The sequence below is a fragment of the Tamandua tetradactyla genome, chromosome 11 (genome assembly GCF_023851605.1).
Source record: "Tamandua tetradactyla isolate mTamTet1 chromosome 11, mTamTet1.pri, whole genome shotgun sequence".
In the NCBI taxonomy this organism is placed as follows: domain Eukaryota; kingdom Metazoa; phylum Chordata; class Mammalia; order Pilosa; family Myrmecophagidae; genus Tamandua; species Tamandua tetradactyla.
Genome location: NC_135337.1, coordinates 74,265,096 through 74,278,350, shown reverse-complemented (window position 1 = coordinate 74,278,350; position 13,255 = coordinate 74,265,096). Strand labels below are relative to the sequence as shown.

General features: G+C 37.0%; 1 protein-coding gene across 2 annotated transcripts in view; it reads left to right on the top strand.

The window, feature by feature from the left end:
* LOC143650295 (putative adhesion G protein-coupled receptor E4P) overlaps nucleotides 1-13,255 on the top strand; it is a 56,474-nt gene that overhangs the window by 4,027 nt on the left and 39,192 nt on the right. The window contains exons 2-9 of one of the 2 annotated variants that reach the window (XM_077120910.1): nucleotides 1,135-1,227; nucleotides 2,266-2,316; nucleotides 3,311-3,433; nucleotides 5,854-6,006; nucleotides 7,804-7,850; nucleotides 8,491-8,626; nucleotides 10,384-10,491; nucleotides 12,920-13,104. In XM_077120910.1, coding sequence (XP_076977025.1) covers nucleotides 1,197-1,227; nucleotides 2,266-2,316; nucleotides 3,311-3,433; nucleotides 5,854-6,006; nucleotides 7,804-7,850; nucleotides 8,491-8,626; nucleotides 10,384-10,491; nucleotides 12,920-13,104 — 834 coding nt within the window. In that variant the 5' untranslated portion in view covers nucleotides 1,135-1,196. The remainder of the gene's footprint in view (nucleotides 1-1,134; nucleotides 1,228-2,265; nucleotides 2,317-3,310; nucleotides 3,434-5,853; nucleotides 6,007-7,803; nucleotides 7,851-8,490; nucleotides 8,627-10,383; nucleotides 10,492-12,919; nucleotides 13,105-13,255) is intronic. The other variant, XM_077120911.1, reaches the window with a different exon arrangement.

The window sequence follows — 13,255 nt, the reverse complement described above, 5'->3', positions numbered from 1 at the left end:
CAGGAATATTTTAAACAAATACAAAACGGTATATAGTTATAATGATGCATTTGATGCATTTGTATATGTGCTTGTACATATGCATATGATTTTGTATAGGCATAAATAATATACACATATATTTAATTGTGTAGAGAATATAGTTTTTTTATAAAATAGGGGAGATAATTTATTATATAAATATGGCATAACCAATGAAATAATATTATTAAAATTACACTATTTACTATACTAGACACTGCCACCCCTTTGAATTTATGTACGTATGTATGTATGTATGCTTATGTGTTTGTGTGCTTAAAAGGGTAGCTTTTCCCTCTCCTCCTTTTATATGGAAATTTTCAAACATATACAAATGTAGAGAGAATGGCAAAATGAAATCCCATCAGCCTATCACCTAGATTCAACAATGATCAATTCCAGGACAACCTTGTTTCATCACCACGCCCACCATCTCCTCAAAACACTCCCCCTCCCCAATTATTTTGAAATAAATCTTAGTCATTGTATTATTTCACCTGCGAAATTTTAATATGTATCTCTACAAGATTAGGACTCTTAAAAATAGCCACTTCATCATACCTATAGCTTCCTTTAGATCAACCACGTAAATTGACAGGTGAGGAAACTTGAGTGTGAATTACCTTATCTATGAAAAACTAACAATCATTCCTTAATGTCATCAAATAACCTATTTATACTCTTAAAAAAAAACTATTTGAATAGGGATTTCATAAGACATTGCAATTTATCATTCTAAATCTCTTTTAATTTAGTATTCCCCTAGATTATCCTTACTTTTATCCCTTTTTATGACAAACTAGGAAGTTTATTCTGTGGAGTTTCCCACAGTCTGGATGTTGCTGATTGCAATAGAACAGGATTTTAATTCCCAGCATAACAGTTCATCAGGCGCTTCTAGTGTTACACATTTTACGGGTGTTATTATTATTTCTCATAGGGAATTCTGCTGTGATTATCCTTGGATGATCCTTTCCTTGAGGTTATTTCCCTGATGTTGAATTATTGGGTTGAGAGATTTGCAGAAATTAAAGGGTTTTTGTACACATTGGCCATGTAGCTTCTACTTTGTGACCAACAGGAGTTGGTTTTCATGGGGCTTATTGATTCTAGGAGCCCTTGTGACATCCTGTCTGAAAGAGTTTCTGGGATTGTTGCTGGTGTGGCTCAGTGCTATGGGAAGCAGGTGCCTGATCCTTCTCACAGGTGAGTAGAACAAAGAATTCCCCTAATTTCATCCCATACTACTACATCCTAACTTAAGATGAGACTTTCTCCAGAAATGACAGTGTACCTGTACTATTAGAAATTTCGTATCGCACCTCTTAGGTTGGACTTCCCCAAGGCACACCCAGAGCTGAGAAGTTGGGTGTAAGTAGTTTATTTGGGAGGTGATTCCAGGAAGTACAAGTGAGGGAACAGGGGATGTGAGGCAGGGATGGAAGAAGAGCCAATGAAGTATGCTTTAATGATGGGTTATGTTTATGGGTGATTGGCTCTTGATCCTGCTGAGGACATTGCAAGAAATAGTCTGTCATGTGCCATAAAAGGGCAAAAGGGAGCTGGGCTATTTAACCATTATTCTTGCTATGGATTGAATCATGTCCCCTACAAAGACACGTTAAAGTCCTAACCTGGTCTTGTGAATGTAAGTTCATTTTTAAATAACACCCTTTCCAGGTGTTATTGTTAAAATGAGAACAGACTGAATCAGGGAAGTCCTTAATCCAACATGACTGGGGTCCTTATAAGCAGATATAACTGGGACATAAATGTAAATAAATAGGCATGATTATGTGGCAATAAAATGTGACAGGCAGTTCTATGTACTTTTCTTGTGCCATGAAAATACCTCTTTTGATTTTTTTGGAACCGTTTGCAAATCTAAATGTTATTCTTGCCTTGTGCTTCATAAAAACGTCAGTGGGCAAGATTTTGCTGGAAGGTCATAGTTTGTCTATTTTTGTTCTATTGGATTCATAATATTTCTATCTTATAATTAATAAAATTATTTTATTAAAAATAATTATTAGAAAAATTGCTGATATTCAAGTGTTTATGACTTACAAAATGATAATGTCATATATTCAACCTAATATATGCATCCTTAAATATTATGTTTTCATGAATGTTCATGATATTGAGCACAGCAAACATAATCACAGAAGCAGAAGAGACCCCTCTCTAGCCTGGGCTTCCCCAGGGCATCCCCATCTGAACTATCACTTCCTCTTTCTGTTCCAGGTGTGAGTGTTCTATTGGGTCTATCAGGTGCAGAAGAGCGGTATTCTGGAGGTGAGTCTACTCACAGCCAAAGATCAGGGAAAACGAAATCAGAATCTGGAACCTGCCTCCAGTGCAAGGAAGAAGCCCTTTTCAGGAGAGAGAGCCCTAAGTCCCTGATGCTTTCTGCCTGCTCCTTTAACTCCCAAGAAATTTTTCCTCTTCTTTTATCACCACCATCATCAAGTTCACTTATTTAGCTCATGCATTGCATCAGGCATGACGCTAAGCAAATTCCATATGCCGTCTCATCTAATGCTCACAGTATTCCTATAAAAATTTACTGATGTAATTCCCAACTGAATAGTGACTTTCAAGGGAAGGGGCTGGTTCAAGGTCACATAACTTGTGGGCATTAGAGTAAAGTTCCCCAAATCCTGTGCCTCAAGTGATACCCTGTCTTAGATTGGGGACTACTAGAAGTAGACCCTGAGAAAAGGACTTGAGAGCAAGTCACTTATCCAGGAAGCACCAACTGCGAGTGAGAAGGGAGATGGCAAGGAAAGGGGCCAATATACAGAGACCATTATCAGGCTTCCATGGAAGTAACTGGAGTTTGAATTCGTGGGAAAATCCTGGATATAATATGGAGCACGTGCTTCAGAGTTATTGTTCCCAAGTGTAAGGGTTTTAAATTTTATATATACTGACTTATTTCAATCACTGATTTATGGGGTGGGGACCTTCCAGGAGGTTGATCATTATTGACCATCCACATGGTGAGAGAAGAGAACTCTGCTGGCCAAAGAAAGGCCTCCATCAAAGAAATGCAGGTGTTTGTAGTTGTATGTTTGGCTGTTGGGCAAAAGTGATGACGGGGTGGGACGTCGCCAGGTTCCACAACCTTCTACATTCTGTCGTGGGATGAGTGCAGAAAGGATGCTGACTGGGCTATTCCTACATGAACCTCCTTCTGACCACTGTGTCAGTACCGTGTAGGAGCTCATTGAGTATTTCTTGAATGGATGCATGAGAAAATAAATAAATTTTTCTGCGTTCCCTACAGCTTTCTGTCCTCCATGCCCTGGACATGCCAACTGTCACAACAGTACCCACTGCACTTGTGAAAAAGGATTTCAGTCCAGGTCTGGGAGGAAATACTTCTTTGAGTCCTACGAGGAATGTGAAGGTAAAAATACAGTCCACACACATCTTGTAGTTTGGAAGGGGTTGGAGACGTCCTTTCATGCGCTATTGTCTAAGTTTGCCAGGGCTACTATGACAAATACGATATAGTGGTTGGCTTAACAACAGGAATCTTTGGCTTGCGATTTGGGAGACTAGATGTCCAAAATCAAGATCTAGTGTTATATTGTAAATTCAGGGGATGAGGCACAAAATGATAGACTATAGTGAGTATCTTTTTTTTTTAACTTTTCACTTTGAAATGATTTTAAACTTAAATAGTTGCATCGTGATTGCATAAATGGTTCCACCCACTTCTCCTAATATTAAGGGTATATAAAACCACAGCACAATGGTCAAATGCAAGGAATTAATATTGGTACAATCTATAGACTTTATTAATGATTATTAATGTTTCACCAGTTTTTCTCCTAATGTCTCTTTACTGCTCCAAGAAATATTTCAGTGTCCCACATCCCATTTTATTATCACTTTTTCTCCTTCAATCTGTTACAGTTCCTCAAACTTCCCCTGTGTTTCATACCTTGACCCTTTGATAATACATTATGCTCTTTTGCACTTTGCATTTTTCATTTAACAGTATATCATAGGTGTCACTCCAAATCAGTTCATAGAGATCTTCCCCATTCTTCTTTTTAGCTGCCTGTACTTCTTTGAATGAATGCAGCATGGTTTATTCAACATTTTCTTATGTATGGGAATTTAAGTTGTTCCAAATATTTGAGGGAGATCTGCTCTACAGTAGAGTCCTAGAAGTGAGATGGCTGAGGGAAAAGGTAAATAAATGTATTTCGATTAGGTACTCCAAATTTATTTTCAGAAAGATTGTTCCAGTTTGCATTTTCCTTAGCTATCTATGAGAACCTGTTTCCCCACAGCCTTGGCATTCGTTTGCATTCTCGTATTTTAAGGTTTTGTCAGTTGGCTATGGAAGAAATGATATCTCAGAAATTATATTCTCTAATTAGGAATAATTTTGCTCTTTTTTTCTCATTAGTTAGAAGGTCGTTTTATATATATATATATATATATATATATATATATAGTACGTGAATTTTTGCTCATTTCTTTCTCCCGTTTTTCTGATAGGCTTTTGTTAATCTGTTTTTTGATTTTTTAATTTTTAAAAAAATAAATCATTGATATTAGCCCTTTGCTTGTGGTATATGTTGCAAATAGTTTATTCTAGTTCTCCAATTGTCTTTTGAATTTGCTTATATTATTTTTTGCCCTGAAGTTAATTTAAAAAAATTTATGTAGACAAAGTCATCAATGATTTTTGAATCATAATTAGAGAGACCTTTCATACACTGAGGTTAAACATGAATTCACTAAGTTTTAATTTAAGTATTTGCATATTAAATCTCTGATCCATTTAGAATTTAATCTAGAGAATGGTATAAGGTATGGTCTCATTTTATCTGATTAAAACGTCTAATTTACCCCAGTGACCTAGCAAACATCTTTTTCATATACTAAAGATTCACAAGTCCTTGGGGCTATTTCCGGACTTGAAGTCTATCCTATTAGTCTATTTTTGTCTTCATGCACTAGTACAATACTGCTTATTGAATATTTGCAGCAGTTTTTAATGTCTGGTAATGCTAGTCCTCCTCATAGTTTTTCTGGCTATTCTTGTATGATGCTGTCAACTCTTCTCACTCCATAAATTATATCTTTTAGTATTTTTATTGGGAATGCATTGCATTTATATAATCTAAATTAGGGAGAGCTGTCACCTTTTTAATGTTGACATGTCTAGTACAAGAAGAGATGTTTGGAGTGGTGTTTTAGTTTGCTAAAGCTGCTGGAATGCAATATATCAGAAATGTGTTGGCTTTACAAAGGGAATTTATTAAGATACAAGTTTACTGTTCTAAGTCCATAAGATATATAAACAAAGACATCCAGAGAAAGATGCTTTGACTCTGAAGAAAAGGCCGGTGGCATCTGGGTTCTCTGTCATATGGGAAAGCATGTGACAATGTCTGCTGGCTTTCAGTTCCAGCTTGTGGGCTTCTAAAGGTTTTCCTCAGGGTCTTCTTTCCTGCATCTACAAGCATCTCTATCTGTGTGGGCTCTCAAGCTTTTTCCAGATGGTTCCCTTTTGAAGGACTCCAGTAAGTGGATTAAAACCCACCTTGAATGGGCAGAGAAAACATCTTCATGGAAACCACCTAATCAAAAGGTCCTACCCACAACTGGGTGGGTCACATCTCCATGGAAAAAATTTAATCAAAAGTAAGGCCCCCCAAAAGATTGGACTAGGCAAAAAGAGCATGGCTTTTCTGGGCACACAACCGTCTCAAACCAGCACAGGTGGATTTATGAACAATGTTGGATGGGCGACAGAATAAGGTATAGTCATAGAGAATGAAAAACAGTATTTCTTTTGATTCACAGATATTAATGAGTGTGAGACTGGGCTGGCAAATTGCAAGCAGAAAGCATACTGTAAAAATACACTTGGAAGTTTCAACTGTAGCTGTGTCGTGAAATATCCTATCTTCAACATTTTGGCTTTTCTCTACAACTTTGATAATGAAGAGTGTTATGGTAAGAACCTACAAACACTCTTTCCACCCTGAAAAATTAGGCAGAGAGCCTTTGAGAGCTCTACCAATTCAGGCCACAGTAAGAGAACAGAAACTTGTCCTGGTCTTGTCATTTTCCCTTGATTGTCTTTGGTGATAATTTCATGGAATTTCCCATCCTTGGTCATGACATCAATCTCTAGATGAAGATGATTTACGAAGTTATATCTTCAGTGAGTCTCTTTCCTGGGCTTCCAAAAAGACTTGTCTGATTTTCTATTGGACTTCTCTGCTTGATTGTCTCTCACTTTAAATTCAATTTCTATATCTATATATCTTTATATACATTAAAAATGATAATTTCATAAAGTACCTCTGATTCCAATCTAACATCAGGGTTTATTCTAGCTTCCCTTCTTTCCTTATTTGTAACTTCTTTCTCTGACAATGAAAGACTTGGCTCTCACTATCCACAATCTAATTACTTATTTATTTAAACCTAATAAAATTCAGTGTTTTGTGTTAGATAGACTTGAATTAGAATTCTGGCTCTACCACTTACTATATGACTTTTGCTTAGTCATAGCTTCTAGGTGTCCTAACTTCTATGTGACATATTTGTAAATGGGAATGATAATAGAACTTACTATATCAGTTAGCTGTTGCTGTGTAACAAGTTATCCAAATTTTGCAGTTCATTATATCAGCGTTTCTGTGGGTCAAGAATAAAGACATGGTTCAGCTGGGACCTCTACTTCAGGGTTTCTCACATCTGCAATCAGGATATTGGTTGGGACTGGGGTCTTATCTGAAGGCGTAACTGTGGAAGGATCTGTGTTCAAGCTCACTCATGTGGTTGCTGGCAGGATTCAGTTTTTTAAAGGATCAGTTCCTTTGTGGTGGTTGGTAGGAGTCCCCCCTCACTTCCTAGATATATAGGACTCTTTAGCTTTTTTTATCATAGAAAGCATATGAGAAGAGCCAGAAAGAAAGTGTGAACAAGACAGAAGTCACAGCATTTATAACTCATCTCAGAAGTGACATCCCATCACTAGGACAGTCCTCACTGAAGGGGACTAGACTACATAAGGTCATGACTATGAAGAATCAAGTTCATTGGGAAACATTTTAGAAACCTGCTTTCCTTGTCTACCTTTTGCATTTATTAATGCATATAAAAATGCTTAGGGTAGTGCTAAGCACCTAAGAAGGCTCAATAAAAATCAACTATTATGCTACCTAATGTGTTCTAGAAACTTTTGTATTCCCTTAAATGAGATAGTGTTTATAAAAGCACTTTATATAAAATGATGTGTTGAAAAATACAGGTGAAAATACTGCTTCTCTATTATTAAGTCAATTAACAACCGTTCCTTAGGGGAGCCCCAAGGAGTATGTTTGGTTACTCGACTATATACTCCCCAGTCACTCCATCCTATTTCTTAAAACCATGTTAGAATTTGCAATCATTTAATGATTTATTTGGAATTTTTTTCTTAATTATTTTCCTACTGGGCTGAATGTTTCATGAGGGGATACTCTTTGTCCCTTTTACTAACCTATGTTCACATCCTAGAATTATACTTGGCTTTAGTAAGTGCTCAATAAATATTGTTGTCTGGATTATTGAATCAAAAGTCCCATCCCAATTCCCCTTTAAAATGATACTATAATAGACATTTTGGACTTAAAAGAAAATTAAGATGAACTGTGTAAGTCTCAGAGTAAGATCCAACTTGAGGGAGATAGGAAGAAGGGATGTGAGATGGACTCTTTTTTCTCCCATATTCCATTTTAATGGTTACATTTTATTTCCCAGAGAACTCCGGAGAGAAGTCACCACCATTCAGATTTGAGGACATTTGGGTGAGTGGTGTACAGCCTGGGTTCGGGAAATAGCTGGTCATGCTTACTATGGTATTCTCCTGCTCAAATTCTACCATGGCTTCCTATGACTCTCAGGATAGGGCATTTCTCAACTGAGGGTGACTTTTTCCTACCTCATGGATATTGGCAACATCTGGAAACATTTCTGACCACCACCTTGGGGAGGGAGAAGCTGTGTTATGGATATCTAGAGGACAGGGGCCAACGATGCTACTAAACATTCTAAGATGCACAGGACAGTTTCACAAACCCAAAATTATCGGTTCCCAAATATTATCTCAGAAACTCAGTCTCAGCTGTCATACAAAGACTTGCATCAAACATCTAGAACCTCATCCCCAACACTTTCCACCCTTCTCTCCCTCCATAATGCATTCTTTGCAGGTTCCATTTGTTTCGTGCCCTAAGCCTTCACATTTTCATAAGTAAATTGGATGTAATGATATGCCTTTTGCAGTGCCATGTATGATAAATCTAAAAAAAACAAATCTGGTGGCTAGCACAGAGTCCAGCACCTTAATAATTTGCTTGCCTTCTGGGATCACCGAACCACACCTACCCATATTCCTGCTTTTAGTTTCAGTAGATTTCTCTCTAATTAGTTTTATTTCTTTGAAAGAAAAATCTGAAGAACAGTGGAAACAAAACGGACATTGCAAGAAAAGCTTCCCAACTACTTCAGCATGTGGAATTGACCATATGGAATGACAGTTTTGCTTCTCCAGGAAAGCACGAAAATTATAGCCTTGGCATAGGTATGAAATGTGGAGCAGGCTCCTAAAATGGCCACCATAAAAAGCTCTGGGTCCTGACATAGAAAGGATCTATGAATAGTAAAATTAGCTCTCAGTGTTATAAATTTTCCACACTGAATTCTACATGATTAGGGGCTTTGCTTTCTAGATATATATTCAAAGTACAGGGGAATAAACTATCTCTCCTCCCTTTTCCTGCTTCCCTTTGTCTGAAGAGAAGTAATTGCAACCACATCCACCAGCCCGCCAAGGGTGGGCTATATATTTCACTCTAAGCATGAATTTAACTGTATCCTACCCCCGTTACATATGGTACTACAACAATCTACACTTGGGTGCAGATATTTGTTTCCTGATACAGATTCCCTTTCCTCAAGAAAGATCTGCACAGAGATCTTTGGTGCCTCTTCATTACAGCAAACCTTATATACCTAAGAGGGGCTAATAGTTTTAAACCTCAAAGGTGAAGGAAGAAAATAATCCTAATCCCCTTCCTTTTTTAGGAGGCTTCTTCCCCCTGTGTCTTTCAACCATTTTAAAGAACCAGCTTTTACTTTGTTGATTTCTTTTCATTGTTAGTCTAGTTTCTATTTCACTGATTTCTGTCCTTCTCTTTTATTATTTCCTGCCTTCTATTTGTTTAGGTTTAATTCAATTTTTATTTCCCATATTTTTGACTCAATATCTTAAATTATTGATCTGAAGTCCTTCTTCTTTTCTAATATATGAATTTTGGGGTATAAATTTGGCTACAGATTAGAGCTATAAATTTCACTCTCAGCACTTCTTTAGCTGCATTCTAAAATATTTCATATGCTATGCTTTCATTATCATTCAACTCAAAATATTTTAAAATTTTCTTTGTGGTTTCTCCTTTGACCCATGGGCTATTTGAAACCATGTTGCTTCATTTGCAAATATTTGGGGCTTTTCAAGTTATCATTTTGTTGATTTCCAACTTAATTTCTTTATGGTGTGAGAGCATATGCTGTGAGATTTCAATCCTTTTGAGTTATTCAGACATGCTTAATGGTCTATTTTGTTTAATATTCCACATGAATATTGTTTCTATATTAAGATACAGGATGTGGTGGTATAATGGAGATTAATATAGTAGCCTAAACAGAGAGAAAATTATTTCTTTAGCAGTTTCACCATAAGAAGTCAATGGCTGATGGGACATTTCCATGACAACTCCAGGTTCTGCTACCCCCAACCTTCACCCCTGCCTTGTGTTCCAAGATGAGTTTCTTAGTTTCACATTCTCTTACCAGCCAGTGAGGAATAGAGAAGTAGAGAAATGCCCATCCCCTTTAGTGCCCACATTTCTGATCTTCTATCTTTTGACCTTACATGCTTCCACCTGACAGTAAGGGAGGCTGGAAAATGACTTGTACTTTTACATTTGCTAGTCCTACTCCCAAAGAAAGTAGTGATGAATGGATGTCAGGAGCAAATAGCAGTCTGTGTCTTAGCCCCTAAGAAATTTTTCTCACTTCTCTGGAGAAAACCTGTTAACTAAAAAATGTTGTGAGCATTGTCTTTTTTTTTTATGACCAATGCAGACTTCTTAGACCATTTAAACTATTTCATCCCTGCTAGTCAAAGACATAGAAGGGAGCACCATCTGGTTGACCTTGCCTTTTGTGCATACAGATTAAATCACCAATAGTGGGTCTTCCAAAGAAGGGATTTTTCAAAAGTGTTTTAGGCATTAGAAGCAAAGTAATCAGGGATCACTTTTTTAATGTTTCCAGTCTATGAAACCAAGAGTTGCAATGAGACAAACAAGAAAACTATTCTGGAAGCTGGAAATAATACAATGAATATCGACTGCAACCACATGTTCAATGGAACCGCAGAAGGTATAGTGTCTAAGATGGATTCTTTTGACCACCAAATTCTAGGCACCATTGTCTCATATCTAGGTGACTGAGTAAAGTTTAAAAAACATATTTTTGACTTTTTTATTTGTATGCTCCATGTGAGTATCCCGTTATTGAAGCACCATTTGTGAAGTTTTTTTGTTTTTTGTTCTTTGTTTTGCTTGTTTGTTTGTTTTTGGGGAAGTGCATGGACCAGGAATCAAACCCAGGTCTCCTGAATGGCAGGTGAGAATTGTACCACTAAACTACCCTTGCACCCCCTTTTTTAAACTTTTTTTATTGTGAAAAATAACAAATATAAAGGAAAGCAATAAATTTCCAAGAACATTTTAACAAGTAGTTGTAGAACAGATTTTAAAGTTTGGTATGGGTTACAGTTCCTTGATTTTTCATTTTTTCTTCTAGCTGCTCCAAGACACTGGAGACCAAATGGAATATCAATATATTAATTCAACAGTCATAGTCATTTGTTAAATCCTATCTTCTCTATTATTCTCTTCCATCTCTTTTTTTCTTTTTAGTGAAAAATAACATATATATATATAAAAGCAAATTTCAAAGTACATCACAACAATTACTTGTAGAACAGATGTTTGAAAAGTTTTTAAAGTTGGGAATTAAAACTCTGCCTTGGCCATTGACCAAGCGATATTGGGGAAGAAGTTGTATTTCCTGGGGAATGTGCACTTTGGGACACACATGAGGCTTAAATAAGGATACGTTGGCATACTTCCTTAAAAGTGACAGACCAATGCATATCCTATTTCTTTTTTTTTTTTTTTTTTTTTTTTTTTTTTTTTTTTAAAGACAGAGAGAAGGAAGGAAGGATAGAAGGAAGGAAGGAAGGAAGAAAGGGAAACATTTTCTTGTTTTTTTGTTTCTTTGTTTTTGTTACATGGGCTGGGGCCGGGAATCGAACCGAGGTCCTCCGGCATAGCAGGCAAGCACTTTGCCCGCTGAGCCACCGCGGCCCACCATGCATATCCTATTTCCATGTAATTGATTGAAAAGCCAACACTCAGTGGTGGCAGATGATCGTTGCCTTGAGAAGTAGTGTTTGATAACTCAATTTAACATAGTCACCATTTCCCTCTATCCTACAAGGCAGCAAACTTTTCCAGTTTTTAGAAAAAGATAGTAATTTTTGGTTTTAGGGCCTTATGGTCTCTAGTGCAACTACTCAGTTCTGCCACTGTTGCATGAAAACAACCATAGACAATATATAAATGAATGAACGTGACCATGTTCCAATACAAAATTGCAAAAGCAAATAACATGCTAGATTTGGCTCATGGGCCATAGTTTAGCAACCCCTGCTTTATCCGACTACCTTAATTTTAATTCTCTGTGTAGCACCTATCACTATGTAATATTTTTTTAATTTATTTTTTTGTCTATCGTCCATCTCTCCCACAACAATAGTAGCTCCCTGATGGCAGAGATGTCTCTCTTGTCCACTGCAGTGTCCTAAATGCATGTAACACTGACTGACACACCTTAGGGGCTCAATGAATATTTGATGAATGAATGCATGAATAAAATATTTCAGAAAGACCTGATTACCCGAGAGATTGAAATGTTTGCTGCATTTCCTCCAGAAAATTCCTAGCTACTGATTAACCTTCACCACTTACTGTGAGCTAGAGATTGAGAGGGGAGTGGGAGGATCTAAAAAAGAGTTGATTTTTAAAATAAAGTAACTAATAATACAGATGATAAGTGGCCTTGGTAAAAAATGAGATCGCATAGTATGAAAAATGGCAGTATGAGAAATACTGTAGAATGCTAAAATGCATCATATGTACATTTGATTTCTTTAACGATTTAATTTGTTAATTAAATTATACTTTTATGAAAAGGGAAGGGGAAAGGAAAGGGAGTGTGGAGAAGAAAGGGGAAGAGAGAAAGGAAGAGAAGGAGAAAGGGAGAAAAAGAGAGAGAAGAGCGGCCTAATTAAATGGAATTGGTCATCCTATATACTATTTCACCCTCTTAGGTACCTCAGAGTCAGTTTAAGAAGTAAGATAGGATAAGATAAGGTTTGTGGAGTTTCTTCAGCCTACCTGAGTTCCACCTGCCCCACTGAGGGCAAATATCTTACCTTGTGACTCTAATTTTGATATTTACGGATATATATATACACACGCATATATAGATATTGAAAAAATAGCAGTTAACTTATTTTGCATATAGACTTCTTACAAAATATGGTGCATTATCTATGTATACATATACAAAGCTCCCCACTCTAAACCGCATATAGTGTCTTTCATGGGCAATTTAAGGGTTTTCAAGGGCAATTTTGACTATACATTATGCTACCTTACGATCCTCTCCTAAAACACAGGTGTCCTACCTACCCAAATTATGGAAACCTTACGAAATTATTTCTCTTCTATTTTCCCAGACCGGAGAGCTATTGCATTTATTATTTATTTATTTCTTGGGGATGTTCTCAATGGATCCTTTTTCAACGACGGAAAAGGGATGAAGGGAGTGAAACTGAACTCTTATATTGTGAGTGGTACCATTGGTTTGGAGAAAAAGGTTCATCTGCTTGAACCCGTGTCCCTGACTTTTCAACATACTGAGGTGAGCAAAACCAAAGGCTGGTTCTCTGCTCAGGCTTCCTTAGGGTGGGAGAGTGAATTATCGGGGTCCTCGAAGGGAACTGAATCAAACTCTGATGGTTCTGAGGCAAGAGAACTAACAAGGGATGCCCAGAGATTGCCCACCGTGGGAA